At 44.3% G+C, this 17,570-nt stretch overlaps 1 protein-coding gene across 5 annotated transcripts in view; it reads right to left on the bottom strand.

Annotated features, from left to right (window-relative positions):
* Positions 1-6,807: 6,807 nt before the first annotated feature.
* The window catches only part of DDAH1 (dimethylarginine dimethylaminohydrolase 1), a 143,931-nt gene continuing 133,168 nt past the window's right edge, over positions 6,808-17,570 (bottom strand). For all 5 annotated transcript variants that reach the window (XM_034778845.1, XM_034778842.1, XM_034778844.1 and 2 more), the window contains 2 exons: positions 8,374-8,517; positions 6,808-7,648 (listed from right to left, as the gene is read on the bottom strand). In XM_034778845.1, the coding sequence (XP_034634736.1) occupies positions 7,532-7,648; positions 8,374-8,517 (261 nt within the window). In that variant the 3' untranslated portion in view covers positions 6,808-7,531. The remainder of the gene's footprint in view (positions 7,649-8,373; positions 8,518-17,570) is intronic.

Here is a 17,570-nt window from a genome sequence, read left to right as displayed (position 1 = left end):
AAAATGTTTAAAAAGCATCATTTAAAATTAAATTAAAATGCAGAGCCCCCTGGACCGGTGGCGAGGACCCGGGCAGTGTGAATGCTACTGAAAATCAGCTCGCGTGCCGCCTTTGGCGCACGTGCCATAGGTTGCCTACCCCGATCTAGGGAATCCTGTAATTACTGATTACTTAGTTATCCAAAACAATCAAAAGGTTTAAGGGCAATCACTGTATCTGGAATATTAAGACAATATCACTTTTATACACACATTTTTAAAATGTTAACCTTAAACCATGATTTCTTCTTAAATGTTTTAGTACAGACATGTCTACTATTGGTTTTATTTCTAAACCTGTAGTAACCTTTAAGATTTGAAATCAAGCAGCATTTGAAATCAAAAGGTAGCATGAGAGAAATATAGACTAAATCGCAAAAAAAATGCTGTCAGTCTCAAAATAAGACAACCACAATTCATAGTACAACTGACACTTTATTCCATAGTGATAGGGGTACATAGTATAGAAACTGCAAGACACAAAAATCAAAGTAAATCTTTTCCAGTATAACAGTCTATGAAATGCAATGATATTTTTGGCACAAAAGGTGGGCAACAATATACTGTAATAAGGTTCTCAAGGGTAACAGAATTGAACACTGGTGATTTTGTCATCCTGTTTGTGTTCTGCAGAACAATACAACATAGAACAGTGACTAACGTGATTCACATGCAACTCTATGGAAGTTACAAATTTTAGTGGCTGTAAAATGTATTAGTTCAAGTGAGGTCTATAATATTTTGTTCACAGTCACTATATAAAGAGTATAATTCTTTTCAAAGGCTCTTACTTGTTCATCTCCATAATTATCCATCAAATCAGACAATCTGAACCAATAAATAAGTTTCTCCAAATGTTTCCATATGAATTTTGATGGTTACCACCAAGGTAATTCTGCCTTGACTGCAATTAAATGCTTATGTGGCTGAATAATACCACATTTTTCCACATTTCACTCAAAAACTGCAGTTAATCAGAGGGGAAAACGATGTCACTGTTCTACATTCCACTGAACTTTTATTTTTAAAATTGAACATAGTGTTCCATATGAGCTATGAACCATTCTCATGGGAATCACTGATACACTTGTCTTAAAACTCCTCAAAATACTTTCTTGTAGTGCTATATGTGCAAGACTTAGAGAAGTATATATTTGGGTAGGAAACACAAATGTGAGGATGGAGAAGCTGCGGTTTATTATCATATGGTACAGGATGTATGCACATTCTTATCAACAGAGATGAGTACTTGCTGACACTTTATTCACATTCTGTTCAAAAGGGAAACTTACACATCACACGATCTTCCTAAACTTATGATGATGGAAAACAACATATGGGAAAGAGTAAAAGGTCTGTTACACACACTGTAGTGCCTTCATTTGTACTAAGCTAAATTATTTGATTTAAAATTTTGATTAGTGATTCAAATCTCAGTGCCACCTATTTACCACTAGACCTTCTGCACTGGAATGACATGGTATGTAGTCTTATTTTTGGCATGAAAGGGTTAACATGGTGCAGCCAGTTAGCACATTGTGTTGCATCTCCAGTTTTGGTTTGAGATTTTCCTTTATTAGTTATGGCAGGCCTGCACAACTTGTAAAGCGGCGAGGGCCATATTACTCCAAAGAAAACCCCTGAGCGCCGCCAACCCCCCCCTAGCGCCACCCAACCCCCCTGAAACACAACCCCCCCCCCAGCACCATCCGCCCCACGGAAACAACCCCCCCATGCCATCTGCCCCGCGGAAACAAACCCTCCTTCCCCAGCGCCGCCCCACCGAAACAGCAGTATTGAACCTCGGTAATATGTTATAGCGGGCCCCTAAGGTAGTATAATTAAGGTAAAAGAAAAACGTCTTTTTGCTAGAAGTAGAATAAGATCTTCCCCCCACTTTGTAATCAATTGCCCTGTTGAATGAATGAGGTGTGAATGAAGAAGGCTTGGAAGGCAGGCACCTCCAGACAGCTGCAACGCTTGGAGAGGGCAGGGCTGGCTCTAGGATTTTTGCCGCCCCAAGCAAAAAATTTTTTGGCCGCCTCCCCTTTCTTTTTTGTGCCCCCCTACCCCCGGCCCCACCCCAACTCCACCCCTTCCAAACCCCTTCCCCAAATCCCCAGCACCACCTCCTCCCCCAGCGTGCCGCATTTCTCCCCCGCCATTGCTTCCTGCGGGCCACCCGTGACCTCCCGCCCTTGCCAGGGCCGGCTCCAGGCTCTCCCCCCGCTTCCTCCTCCTCCCCCTGTTAGCCGGGGCACATCTGCAGGGCAGGGAGTCCCCCTGGCTCCAGCCATGCCACAGTTTTTTTTGTTTGTTTGTTTGTTTGTTTTTGCTTGAAATAGCCAGAAAGCCAGAGACGGCCCTGGCCCTAGCTCACCTCCGCTCCGCCTGCTCCCCTGGGTGTGCCGTCGCTCCACTTTTCCCCCCTCCCTCTCAGGTGAGGAAGGGCGGAGCAGTGGCGGGTTCAGGGGAGCAGGCAGAGCAGAGGTGAGCTAGGGTGTGGGGGGCACAGGAAGTAATGGGGGGGGGGAGATAGAGGAACCGCTCCCCGCTCCAGCTCACCTCCGCTCCACCACCACCGCCTCCCCCGAGCGCCCACCGCTCGGCTTCTCCTCCCTCCCAGCCTTGCTGCGCTAAACAGCTGTTTTGTGTGCGGCAAGCCTGGGAGGGAGGGGGGAGAAGCAGAGCGGCAGCGGCGCACTCAGAGGAGCAGGCGGAGGCGAGGTGGGGCAGTGAGGGCACTTTTTCCCCATGCCCTGGAGTCGGCATCTATGATGGCCGGTGCCAGAATGCCACCCCTAGAAATGTGCCGCCCCAAGCACCTGCTTGTTTTGCTGGTGCCTGAAGACAGCCCTGGGAGAGGAGATGGAAGCCAGACCAGATCAGTAGAACAGGTCAGCCACCGACTCACCACTCGCCTCCTCAGCCCCCCTCCCCTAGCTCGCCTACTCACCCCCTGCCACTGCCTGCTTGCTCGCCTCCTCAGCCCCCTACCCCTCTGGCTCGCCGGCTCACTTGCCCCCCCGCCACTGCCCGCCCACTCGCCTCCTCAGCCTTCCACCCGCCCGGCTCGCCTACTCATTCCCCACCACTGCCCACCCACTCACCTCCTCAGCCCCCCTCCCTCACCCACCGCTTGCCTACTCACCCCCTGCGGGCTGTACAGTGAGCCCATCTACTCAATCCCCGCGGGCCGCACAGTGAGCCCACGTGGGCCGCATGTTGTGCAGGCCTGAGTTATGGACAATGATCTACATCAGGCATCTGAAAAATGTTGCAGTGATAAGAATGTTTGATGTGCAGGATGCTCATTAGCCATATACATGTTGCATCAAAAAACAGCCATTGTTTTGGTTTTGCTTGAGCCAGGGTTAAAGTAAAGGCGAAAGCTAAGAGCAGAGGGAGAGGTTCTCCTGCTCTCCCTGGCCCAGGTCCCCCAACCCTCCATCTCCCTAGCTGCCCTGACTTGCCAGACAGGGGAATCAGGAGTGGGGGCAGCATGAAGAATAATGCCTGACTAGGAAGTTTCTGGGGCTCCCACCCTTCTCAGCAGTTAGGTGCTGTTGGTCTTCCAGCTACAGGAGAATAAGAGGCACCTCGCCATGAATCCCTAACTACCTCTTCTACAGGACAGTCTGTCCATTCACTAACTCTCCCTCCCTTCAAAGGGGGAAGTAGAGGAAGGAAACTACTTGCCACCTCTTCCATTCTCCTCAGGGGGAGAAAGAATACAAGAAACCACCGGCCTCCACCACTACTGACTCCTTCCTCTCCTCTGGTGTAAGACAAGAGAAAAGGAGTCACTCCAACACCCCTCCCAAGATATAGCTCCTGCTGCAGGCTCCCCCTTCCCTCTGCACGGAAAAGACAGGCTTTGTCAGATCCTAGGAGAACAAAGTGGGTCTATCAGTTCCTTCTCTCCTGGCATCTATGCGAGAGGGCACGGGAGAGTTACATTAGGAAAGGTCCAGGTGGAATGAGGGCATTTGCAAATGAATGGAGGGGAAGAAAGAAGGAGAGTGTAAAGGGATGAGGAGAAAAATGGAGGGACTATAGGAGAAGGGGGACAGAAGAAGAGATTTAGATGGATGAAGCAGGAATGTATCAATCAGAAAAAACTGAAAACCTCAGACAAAGGAATAGAGAAACAGGCAGGCAAAGAAAGAGACGACTAGGAAGTTGATAAAGTGTTCAGACTATTTGTCAGCCTTCCGGACAATTCCCACCGCTGCATGTGTTTGGGAATTTCTCCATTCTTGGTTTACAAATGATTTGAAAAGCTTCATGTAAATACTACTATCTATAATTCACTTTACTGTCGTAAAATATGTATGAGTCAGTGGGCAAGCATGTTGTGGAATTTGCCACAACAAATATATTTGTTTTAACTGATAACCACAATAGATATTCATGCAATTAAAAAAAAAAAATCAGATGGCCATTATTCCAATGAGATCCCCAAGGACAGATCAAATACATATGCTGCCAGCCTTCTGGGAAACAAGTTTCCCTTACTCATGTACATACTCCAGGAATAATGTCCTTCAGCTAATTCTACCACCATTCCTTTGTTTTGAGGTTTACTAGTAAATTGTCTACATAATTACAGAAGACAAGAACTATACTGATTAGTGGGAAAAATAACTTCACTCCAAAACAGGAAAGAACATAATAGGTAGAGGCGGAAATGAAAATACATATAAAAGATAAAAATATATTTCTAAATATCTTTTGTAATATAATATTTCTACAAGTAACTCAAAACATTAATTTCTGTGGTCCACCTGATCACAAAAATATAGGCTTTTTAGAAGATGATTGATATATGGCATACGTACAAGCCTCTTCCATTCCACCCAATTTGAAAGAAAGGTAACCAAACTGGGAGTCTGAACCCCTGGGCACACCTAGATTGAATTATAGGAAAGGAGATTGTCCATCAGTCAAGCATATCAGAGACACATACCTCTTTAATGTTCCTGTATAGAGAGGCTTTCCCTAGCTGCCACCTGCAGTCTGAAATGGCTTCTAATCAAGACTACTCCTGGGGGAATTCTGCACCACTGCGCAATGCAGAATTTTGCAGAAATTCGTGTGCATGCAGAACTTCCTTTCCCCCACAGAAATGGGCTGCAGTGCTGCCGGCCACCGCTGACAGCTGCAGTTCCCAGCACACCCTGAGGGAAGAAGAGGACGGTGCACAGGAAACTCTCTGCAAGCCTGGGACCGAGCATCAGGATGTGTGGGCCATGGCTGGGCTCTGGGGGGGGGGGAAGGGTGCTAGTATCTGGGCTAAGGGGAACCAATGGCTGGGCTTGGGGAGTGAGGGGGTTCAGGTGTATTGGCTGGGGGGGCCCTGCAGCTGGGCTCTGGGGGGCAAAGATGGCAGAGAAACAGGAACTGGGTTGTCATAGGAGTTTCTTTAATGCACCACTCCTGGGGGAATTTTTGTGTGTTTCTGTATTATTATAGACATACTTGCTGACAGGTATTTTGAAATAAATTACCAAAATAACTGAAACTGGTCACATAAACACCACTCTATACCGGAAACCTACTGACCGCTATACTTACCTACATGCCTCCGGCTTCCATCCAGGACATGCCACACGATCCATTCTCTATAGCCAAGCTCTAAGATACAACCGCATTTGCTCCAATCCCTCAGACAGAAACAAGCACCTACAAGATCTCTATCAAGCATTCTTAAAACTACAATACCCACCCGCTGAAGTGAAAAAACAGATTGACAGAGCCAGAAGAGTACTCAGAAGTCACCCACTACAGGACAGGCCCAACAAAGAAAATAACAGAACGCCACCAGCCATCACCTTCAGCTCCCAACTAAAACCTCTCCAGCGCATCAAAGATCTACAACCTATCCTGAAAGATGATCCCTCACTCTCACAGATCTTGGGAGACAGACCAGTCCTCGCTTACAGACAGCCCCCCAACCTGAGGCTAATATTCACCAGCAACCGCACACCATGCAACATAAACACTAACCCAGGAACCTATCCTTGCAACAAAGCCCGATGCCAACTCTTTTCACATATCTATTCACGTGACGCCATCATAGGACCTAATCACATCAGCCACGCCATCAGGGGCTCATTCACCTGCACATCTACCAACATAATATATGCCATCATGTGCCAGCAATGCCCCTTTGCTATATACATTGGCCAAACCGGACAGTCTGTATGCAAAAGAATAAATGGACACAAATCTGACGTCAGGAATCATAACATTCAAAAACCAGTGGGAGAACACTTCAACCTCTCTAACCACTCAGTGACAGACTTGAAGGTGGCAATTTTGCAACAAAAAAAACTTTAAACACAGACTCCAAAGAGAGACTGCTGAACTTGAATTAATATGCAAATTAGATACAATTAACTTAGGTTTGAACAGAGACTGGGAATGGTTGGGTCATTACACTAATTGAATTTATTTCCCCACGTTAAGTATCCTCACACCTTCTATGGGTCATCTTGATTATCATTTCAAAAGTTTGTTTTTTTTCTCCTGCTGATGATAGCTCATCTCAATTGACTGACCTCTTTCAGTTGGTATGGCTACTTCCACCTTTTCATGTTCTCTGTATGTATAAATATCTTCTTGCTGTATGTTCCAGTCTATGCATCCGATGAAGTGGGCTGTAGCCCATGAAAGCTTATGCTCAAATAAATTTGTTAGTCTCTAAGGTGCCACAAGTACTCCTGTTCTTTTTGCAGATACAGACTAACACGGCTGCTACTCTGAAACCTGAAACTGGTGTGATTATGTAGTGTTATTTTGACAAATAAAATATGCAGAATTTTAAAATATTGTGCACAAAATTTAATTTTTTGGCACAGAATTTTTCATTTTTTTGGCACAGAATGCCCCAGGAGTATATGATTCTACACAGAAGTGGCCATGCGATACTGGTCAGAATAAGGAGTATAATCAATTTCACACTGTTTCAATCATCATAAGGAAAGCCTACTTACTACACAAGCCCAAATTCATGGTTCTATTGAATGTCCTTCATTAGCTACCAATATCTTGAATTCCTGATAATAAAGAGAGGAAGATAGGGAAAAGACTTAAGAAAAAAAGGGTGATGAAGCAGAAAGGAAAGGGAGAGAAAAGGTAAAACACGTGGGAAAGGTGTCAAGACAATGGAGATGCTTAGCAAATGGTTAGGAACTAATTTTCCCCCATGTAGTTTTCACACTGAGTATGTAAATCACTAAAGCTAGGGGTTAGCTATCATAGTTGTCTTTTGCTTGCTCATTGCACTATATTCATCCCAGCAAAAGCACACATACACCTTAAATACCATCTACCGGGACATACAAATACACAAAGCAAAACATTTGTAAACAAGGGTTAGTAGCACAGTGGTACAGTAGATTGTCAATAAAAACAATAAAAGTGTGGATATAGATTGGTCTACCTTGCATGTACTTTATTGCCAGTTACAAGGGAGGGATTCTATATCTCATAATTCTGAAGTTTTGTTAATAAGGACAGAACAACAGGTGAGTAACCCATCTACTTTCTCCAGTTCTGTGCTGGCTATAGGGATCAGCATGTGGTCCTTCAGTTTTTCAAAAACCTGGTTAGGAAATAGAAGGAAAAAGTCATTACACTTGAGCATCTCTCCCTTCCATTTCCTCCAACTATTTATTGAATCAATACAATGGAAACAAATTTACAGATTTGAAGTTGTGTTGCCAAATCCCATCCGCACCCCAGTTTTGACGCTCAAAACTTTAAAGGCATCGTAACTGTGATGATTCTGCTTCCCTTGGGGGAGAATATAAGATTGTGGAAGGGCCACAAGAGGAAAGGGGAAAATTCCTCAGCCCTCTCCCCACTTCCAGTGTGCTGCTAGGAATTAGGCGAGTTAAAAAGAGTAACTCTACTCATTGTGTAGCTCATTCTCTTTGGTTCACTGTGGATAATCGTTTCTTCCTTGAAACAGTTGTTTCTTCCCCATATTATCTTGATGATTAGCCAGTCATTGGTAATAAATAGTAATACTTTGCATCTATATGTTGCTTTCCATCTGAAGATCTCAAAGTGTTTACAAACATTAATGAATGAATTCCCTGAATAATGCAGTGAGGGAGTAGAATTATTCCCATTTTACACTAAGGGAACAACAGGAGGAGAAAGAGATTAAGTAATAAGGTCAGACAAAAATCAGTAGTGGAGCTGGAAATAATCATCTGATGTGTTTACATGTGTGTGCGTGCACACATATGCGTGCACAGTACTGCGGTCCCATCCCAGGAGGTACTCACAGGAAGAGTCCCTAATTCGTAACTCTCCCTTTACCTTTGCACTTTCTGGATATTCCTCAGGGGCTTTGTGCAGCAAAACGTGGCCTTTGCCTGGAATGTTGAGATATATGCAGTTTGCTGCAGCGTCGTCAGGCACTGTCAATTTGTCATAGCGATGGTCACTCATCTGCTGCATGGTCTGTTGACAGAAGTGAAGCGCAGCTATTTAGAGGAAGTGCACTAGCTTTCCAAAATGAATGTACAAACGCAAACCTAGAAAAAGTAGCTGATTATGGTTTTGCAGGAGCGATTTCACTACATAACAAGTAAGGTTTCTTTTTATGTCCTAACTTCAAGTACAGGACCTCCTGGTATCAAGCAGAAATGAAGTCAAGCTGCCTAAACTCAGATCTAAATTTTGAAAACCCTTGTGGGATGACTCAGCAGGAACCTCCCCCCACCACCCACAAAACCGTAGTCAGCAACGTTTTCTCCTTAAGGGACATGGAGTGATTTTCAGGGGTGCTGAATATCCAAATCCTTGTTCACATCAATGGGAGCTACAGGTGCTCAGCATCCCTTAAGAACTGGCCATTCGTAAGGTCTATAAAAAGAAGTGAATTAAGTTACTTTTCTGCTTATGTTAACACTCCCCAGCATGGGTTCAGCAGCCTCCAAATTCTTCCCAAAGACATTTTTTCTGTCTCCCAAACAGCCCCTCCTGGAGCTCTTCCACTAAGCACTTCTGCCCAGGGAGCCTGGGTTAACTCCTTGTTCCTCAGGGGACCACATAGGAGGTATCAACACTGCAGCTGGGAATGAGCTTTCCAGTCCAGGTACTTGTGCTAGCGGGACCTGAGCTAGTCAGCTACAAACAGCAGGGTGGGCATTGTGGCTTAGGCAGCAGCTTGCGCTCTCAAGCCCACCTGACCCCCTGGGTCTGAGCTCAGGCTGCCAGCCTAAGTCTCCACTGGAGCTGCAATGTCCACACCGGTGTTTTTAGCGAGCTAGCTCAAGCCTTGCTAGCGCGAGTCTGTTTACCTGGGCTGGGAGGCTTGCGCCCAGTTATAGACATACCTGTAGCGATGCTTCAGAACAGAAGAGTTGGCAGCAGTTGCTCAGGACTTTTGATTTGGCTGCTTATAAATGTAGGGCAAATATGCAAAATTTGGATCTGGGTTGGGATTTCAAAGACTCACAGGGTTTGAGGGGGTAATTGTATCAAAAGGTTTTGGTTTAAGCCCCGTCTCTAGAATTACAGATGTAAAAAACAATTTGACGACTACGAGCCAGATTCACCACTGCATCACTCCAGCTTTTACCGACATAAAACTAGAGTTACAAAGTAACGAATGAGGCCCAAAGAAACTGCCCCAAACTCTGGCCTTACCCAAAAATCTTAAGCACACCCAAATATTCTAAATAAGTTATCCTCTTAATCACTGCATTTTGTGTCTTTGTACGTACTCCCAAATCTCTTTGCCCTTTCCTTGCTCTCCCACTGTACAATCTGGATCCCTTTGGCCAGGGTCTACTGGCTCCTGATGAAGGAGAAACCACCAAATACACAGGGATCATGTAATGCATTTAGAAGAAAGACCCTGTATTTAAACTACTCCCAGCAAGATCCTGTGAACAAAGAACTTAGGCCATATTCTGCTCTCAGACACATTGGTATAAATCTAGAGAAGCCCCACTGACTTTAGAATTACCTTAGTGTAGTTAAGAGCACAATTTAGTCTATTGCGTCTAGATGAATTTACATCTGAATGATTTATGAGGTCACCCGTGCTACTGCTCGTCAGTACAAAATGACACATGAAGTGAAGCACAGAAAGGATATTATTTAACGGTGTGCTGTAGAAAGCACCTAATACTTGCACACACCTCCGATAATTCCTTTGTCTGGGTACATTCTCCACACTGTAGTCTGACTCATACATATCCTGTGGAGAATATGAAACTGAAGTAAGGAATGTCATGCATTCCGGAGGAAGTGTTTATCTTACTCTCACTTCTTGTTTCTTCATCAGATAGGAAATTCTTCTGAATTTCCAAGGTTCCATCTACCTCCATAAAAGAGCTAACAGGTTTTGTTGGAATAAACAGCACTTTTATTGCACTGGATGCATTTTTATTCTTGAAGTCATTGTCTTTGCTTTCCTATTAACTTGCTTGTATTTAAGTTGCCATCATTTGTTTTTTAAAGTCTCACTGATACTGCAAACACTTCCCAGGTGTAGAGCCTACAATCACAAGTAGTCACAGGGACTGCTCATGATAGTAAGTAATAGGTGTCTGGAGGATAGGCCTTTACAGATCACACTCCATAGCTGTCTTTCCTCTGCAATTGATCTCTATAGATCCCATTTAAAGCAGTATATTCTTTACTAGGCCTGCATCGCACTATTGGTATCAGTACAGGAAGGACCAGTGCCTGGATACAGCAGGGTTTGAGACACTGGTGTTCTTCCATTCTTGGAGGAAAAGCAAAGAGAACCCTGTTATTGTAATTGTGTTGTAGCAATAGTTCACTTCTCGGGAACATATTGTGATTCATTGCAGAATACTTGCTTTAGAAGTTGCAAAATTGTATTTAATACAGAATGATGCAGAAACCATTCATACAGTAGTCTTTTGACTTCTTTTACTGCGTAAAGGGCTTCAGATAGAAAATAATGAATATTGCACAATAACTTCAACGAGAGGGAAGTCCCTACGCTATAACAACAACAGACACATGGGAGACTAAACAAAAGGACATTTTGGATGGATTGCTCTCAAGATAAAATAATATAGAAGTAGTGACTGTGTTAATCCTAACACAGAGAAGAAAAGGAGAATGGGACTAACTAGAAATAACAAGAGCAAGCTTCCAAGAATCCAGCAGTGAAGGGGAGAATTATTTTAGTTAGCTAGTTCCTACGATGGATAACATAATAATATGCTCTGTTAGGTATCGGGCCCTTTGGAGATGCATACATTCTAGTATACAAACTAACCCCTTATCCCCACCTTTTTAAGATGGCATGAAAGATCACATTTACAAATGTTTTAAGGTCTGGAAGGAAGTGTCTTTTTCCCCTCTGCAAAACTTACCTGGATTCTCTCTAGTCTCATTCTTTCTTACTATACTCTGCTCACTCATTCCAGAGTGGATTGCATTACTACTCAAAACGTTCAGAACAGGTAATCAAGTGATCCATCCCGTTGCCCATTCCCAACTTCTGGCAAACAGAGGCTAGGGACACCATCCCTGCCCATCGTGGCGAATAGCCATTGATGGACTTATCCTCCATGAATGTATCTAGTTCTTTTTTGAATCCTGTTATAGTCTTTTTTTATGTAGCCTGTTGTAAAACTGGGGCACCTGGCATTGGCCACTGTCAGAAGGCAAGATACTGCGCTAGATGAACCTTTGGTCTGACCCAGTATGGCCGCTCTTATTTTCTTATGTAAAGCACTAGCGAAGTCAGTACAAACTAAAATATCGTGCAGACAATGACTTGTTTATACTGCTCTATATACTATACATTGAATTGTAAGTACAATATTTATCTTCCAATTGATTTATTTTATAATTATATGGTAAAAATGAGAAAGTAAGCAATTTTCCAGTACCTGTGTGCTGTGACACTTTTGTATGTTTATGTCTGATTTTGTAAGCAACTAGTTTAAGTGAGGTGAAACTTGGGGTACGCAAGACAAATCAGACTCCTGAAAGGGGGACAGTAGTCTGGAAAGGTTGAGAGCCACTGCCGGCTTAATCTGCCCCGCCTGTAGTTATTCAAACCCTACCGATGGAGACCCAAGGCTAGAGCAGGCAGCACAGCTGCGTAATTGTGTTTTGAACATATGCACAATTCTACTACAAGCAGTGCCTGAGTTTGGAGCCTTAGCTAAGTGGAGCTTGGGTAAAGCTTGGGAGAGCGCCACTATTCCCCTCTACCTTCCCCCCATGCAATTCCTACTACATCTAGATCTGCAGGCTGAAAAAAAATTTAAATCTCATTTCATGGAAGACGCATAAGCAATAAATAGACCTCTGCTGTACACTCTAAACCATCCCCATATAAAACAAGAAGTCTAATGGCCTTCAAATACAGCAAAAATACATTGATATCTTTTGGAAAAAAAGAGACAGGTCATTTCATCTAATTTGTGTATCAGACACCCAATTGGAAAGATCTTTTTAAAATTCCCTTATGTACCAAGATTGTAGCAGTCACGAAGCGAGTTTGTAGGAGTCTGGCTTTCTGCCCAGGAGCACTTGCATGACCAGTTATACTAGCAGCCAGGCATTTCCTGCATGCCTAGTTTTTCTGGGAATTCTCTCCAGCCTATAGAGGGTAATATTCACTGCACATTCTCTCAGCCCTTAGTCATGCTTTCCTTATATTGAAGTCATTCACATGGCCTAAAATGCCTTTTCTGTAGTGTTTTACAGCATGTCCTCAGCCAAACTGAGGTAATGGGTAAGCTAAATAACCCTAAATGTAAAACAGCAATACATGTGAAGGAGAAATGTCGACGAGTTTAAGCGATACTTTAAACATGTCTGGCATCCTTTAAAACAGTGTTGTGTTAGCTCTCTTATGATAATAGACCCCAGTGCATTCAGACCGGCCCTTGTGCAGAGCCCCAGTGATTTCAGGGTTCCGCTCGTGTAGAGTTCATTACAGGAGTGTCACAACAGTCAGCAGAAATGTCACACCCAAAGTGCCTTAACATCCCAAGGACCCTACAGACACACACAGTATACAGTGCATATGTGCACTAAACAGATAGGAGAGCTGGCCAAAACTTCATCAAGCAGATGTGTTAGTCAAAAGCCTGAACACATTTCAGTTTTTTTTCTTCTTTTTTGACAAAAGCCCCAAAACCTGAAAAATAAATTTAGACAGACATTTTTGTTCTCTCTCTCTCTCTCTCTCTCTCTCACACACTCACACAGCAAAGCCAAGAGTTAGGAAATGCCAGAATTAAGGTTACTCATCCAACTCTAAATCAGCCCCCTTGGACTCCCACAGAACAAATGCGTAGAATATACGCATATACATTCATATCACACAGGAAAGTCTGTGGCAGAGGAGGAATAGAACTGGCTCTTCTGGGTCCCAGTTCAGCACCTTCAACACAAGAGACCATCCTTTCTCTTCCTGCAACCCTGTCCATCCCATGCATTAAATGAGGAAGGAACCCTGTTCAATAAATGTGATAATGTAATTAAATATTGCATCATAATGCATATGGAGAAGGGGTTGAATTAAGGTTGCCAGTGTAACATTAATTCCGGCATTTCCTAACATTTCAGTGCTTGATTTTGCAGCATCACTATTCTTTAAATGTAAGGTCTTTTTGTATGTAATTTTAGTTTTTGGTTTGTTTTTTTCTAAAAAGAAGAAAGAGAAATGGATGTTCCATCATGTGGAATGATATTGGTCTCCACAGGGGTCATCAGCAGGGATCCACAAAACAGACCTATCACTTGTGCTAAAGGAGTAACTGGCAGCAGCAGCAGCTAGCTGCTATCCTCTATGTAGACCAGAGGTGGGCAAACTAGGGCCCGCGGGACCATCCTGCCCAGCCCCTGAGCTCCCAGCCGGGGAGGCTAGCCCTCCTGCCCCTCCCCTGCTGTCCTCCCTCCCCCACAGCCTCAGTGCACCGCGCCACCAGCGCTCTGACCCGCCGCTTCTGCTGGGCAGTGTGGCTGGCTCCGGCCAGGTGCCGAGCTCCTGCTACTCTGAGTGCCATGGTAAGGGAGCGGGGAACAGGGGGGTTGAATATGGGGCAGGAGGTTCCAGGGGGCAGTCAGGGGACAGGGGGTGGTTGGATGTGGCAGAGGTTCTGGGGGGGTGGTGGTCAATGGACGGGGGGTTGGATAGGCATGGGAGTCCCGGGGGGCCTGTCAGGAGGTGAGGGTGTGGATAGGGCAGTCAGGGGACAGGGAGCAGGTGGGGTTGGATGGGGGTGGGGTCCTGGGGGGATAGTTAGGGGCAGGGGGTGGTCAGGGGACAAGGAGCAGGGGGGCAGGATGGGTCAGGGGTTCTGGGGGGGGCAGTCGGGGGCAGAAAGTGGGAGGGGGTGGATAGGGGGCGGGGATCAGGCTGTTTGGGGAGGCACAGCCTTCCCTACCCAGCCCTCCATACAGTTTCACAACCCCGATGTGGCCCTCGGGCCAAAAAGTTTGCCCACCCCTTATGTAGACTGACTGCTAGAACGGATGTTTGCTATACAGTAACAGGATGTTAGGAATCAGGATCTCTGGGTTCTTCTTTTCCTACCCTTGAACAGAGTGTGGTCTAGGGGTACATACAGCACAGCCATGCACACAGATTTGTTATAAAATGCAGTGTAGGAAAATGGCTAATGGGTTTATCATATTAGAAACCTGGGTTCTAGTCACAGCTCTGCCAAAAGTGATTTTGTTTAACACCTCTGGGGGAAAAGGATACTTGCCTTCCTTCTAACGTAGGGCCTGAGGCCTTGTACTCAATAATAAGATGCCCCCATAATAACAAACAACAGAAACTGGTCAGGGGAAGAGCCAAGTCTAGAACTCTTTATCTCCTCCTTGGTCCCAGCCTAACTTTCCTTGGCCTAGGTCACAGGGTATTTTGCAGTTGCTGCTTTGTCTACGTGTTGTCTGGAACTCTCTTTGTGACTCCGTGTATCCGAAAGCATGCTCAGTGCAGAGAGAATGGTCAGAAACGTTAGCAGTAGGCCTCTCACAAGCTCTGCAGAGCATCTGGAAATGGTGATTTCAGAGTCTTATACCTTGACCAAATTTGGGTGGATTTTCATGGAACAGCAGATGGCACTTCTCTGTCCCCAGAATCATTCTCATACCAAATTTCAAGTTTCTGATCTAAAGTCTGGAGGTATCCGAACTCTTCAAAGATTCTGTAGGACAATATTTAAGATGGGATAGCAAAAATACCTAACACCTTGGGAATATCTAAACTGTTTTCACTGAAAGTTTCAAAAGGAATTCAAACCGAGGCAGAGAGCAAGCATGGAAAATTTCCATCCAAACCATTAAAGTTTGGCCACTAATAAGAGAAGATCATAATGGAAAAATATTGAGCAACTTTAACTATATGTGTCATGACGAACTCTGTCTCTCATGATGAAAATTACATCATTCTTCGGGTGGATGGTAACTAACAGCCAGAGATGTAGCAAGCTCAGCGACAGGCAACAATGTCCAGGCTGGCTTGTCTGTGGACCTATGACCCTGCCTGAAGTGAAGAACCAGTTACATTAACTTGGAGGCTGCAGCAGACCTCTCACATGGTTAAACCATGAGAGAGGGGGAAGACTCTTGGCCAGTGCATTATAATAGGTGGGCGGAAGATGGGGAAGAAAAGGGAAGAGGAAAATTGTGGCCATCGCCATCCTGGAAACAGTCTATTTTTATGAAAAGCACCAATGGATCTTTATGTCCAGACAGACTGGAAGACCATGGTTTTTAAGATTTGATCTGAAAGGCTGCCACCTCCCTTCACCTCAGTGTCAGATTTCATAGTACTCCATTAATGTATCTCCAGACAACTAGCAGAGATTTGAACAGGTGATTCCAAGGAGCCTAGATATTAAAAAAAAAAAACTCACAATGCTTAGAGCTCTAAGCCATATCCCAGTAGAGGACATACTTGTAAGACTGTTTCATTGTGGATGACTGCTTTACAGAAGTAGTACTATTTATACCCCTAAACCATGAGCCTTCAAATCACAGTTTCTTATATTTAAAGGAATAAATTGGCATTCTAGCATGTTCATCAGTTCTCTCTCTGGATTCACTCTACCGTTTCTAAAAAACTGGTAGAATGTTTTAGAGGAAATCTTGCATGATTTCCTAGTGAAGCAATAAATGAGAAGGGAAGAAACAAAGTTACCCGTTCTCCCAGCTGTGCATAGGCAAATCAATTGGTTGGATTAGACCCGCTTCAAACAAAGCTAGCTACTGTGTTGTCTTCCACTGTACCAATCTCCACCAGTACAGCGCTAGTATGGACAGGAATGGCATGCTAGCTCCAAAAGCCATTTTTATCTATGACTCCAGTGTCCAACCAAATAGCGGAGATAGGCTTCACTTGAAGTAACAAACAGTGCTGTGAAAAATCATGGGAATTAAGGTTCAGTACAAGGAGGTTTGGGACAATGAGAGTAGGCTTGGTGCATGGAGGAAACTGGGTCTTTTCCATAATAAGCTGCACCAAATCCTTGGTACTTGCCCTTCCACACAGATCAAAGTCCTAGTGAATAGCATAGAGGCTCTTTGAAATGCAGTGGTGAAGAATAAGGTGGAAAACAGCGGTGCCACATACCACGCAGGTAGAAGGATGGGGAGTGGGACCAGGAAAAAACAGAGACCCTGCCTGGATTTCATGATGTTCCGAGAGTCCCAAGATTCAGACATAGCACTAAACATGACAGCCAGGCTGTCTCAACAGGAGGAAGACATGGTAGCCTCATATGGCATAAATTGTAGTAGAAATTCTCATTAGATGTTGAGACACCTCTTGGAAATTTGGAATAAAATACTAAAACCCTCCAAAGACACAGATAAGAACCCATGTAGGCAGTGCCTATTGTAGTTTGGACCTCACAAAAGAATAATTCTTGGATAAACTTGGTGTGTTACAGACAAAATATTGGAACCAAAACAGTGGGCAATATGCCAAGCATCTAGCGTAGACAAGACCACTGTGAGATTGTCAAATACCTAACCACCATCTCCTACGCTTAGTGTTCTTAAGATCTAGGCTTTTGTTTTTAATTCCTACTGCATCCCTTCAGTCACGTATTCCACGTTGCCACATTTTTAAAGAAGTCTCCCCTCCTGTTCATTCCATTACTAAACTTTTCCTAACTCTGGAAAGCCTTTACATCCTCACAAATTTAATTGGTAACATCTGATGCTCATTAGCACTGCTTCAAAGCACACCTGTGCTGCTTTACCTCCTTTAAACAACCTCGTACTAAGGTCACACTGATGTGACGCTATCAGCATTATAAAGGGGCTGATGCAGAAGGCAAGTACCTCTTGAGGAAGGGAAAAGGAAATGACTTAGATTTGCTGTTGTTTTTAATAAAGGAATCTAGACGATGAACATCCTGTCTTTTGGAACAGGAACTCACGGAGAGAAGGGAAGCCCCGAAAAATAAAGGAAAGCAAAGGAGCAGAAAAACAACAAAACAAAGTTCCTATTTACGGAAAGCAAGCTGACAACTCCCTCAATCATTGTA

Source organism: Trachemys scripta, chromosome 8 (assembly GCF_013100865.1).
Source record: "Trachemys scripta elegans isolate TJP31775 chromosome 8, CAS_Tse_1.0, whole genome shotgun sequence".
NCBI lineage: Eukaryota > Metazoa > Chordata > Testudines > Emydidae > Trachemys > Trachemys scripta.
Note: the sequence above shows the minus strand (reverse complement) of the source record. Positions and strands in the feature narration are given on the sequence as shown.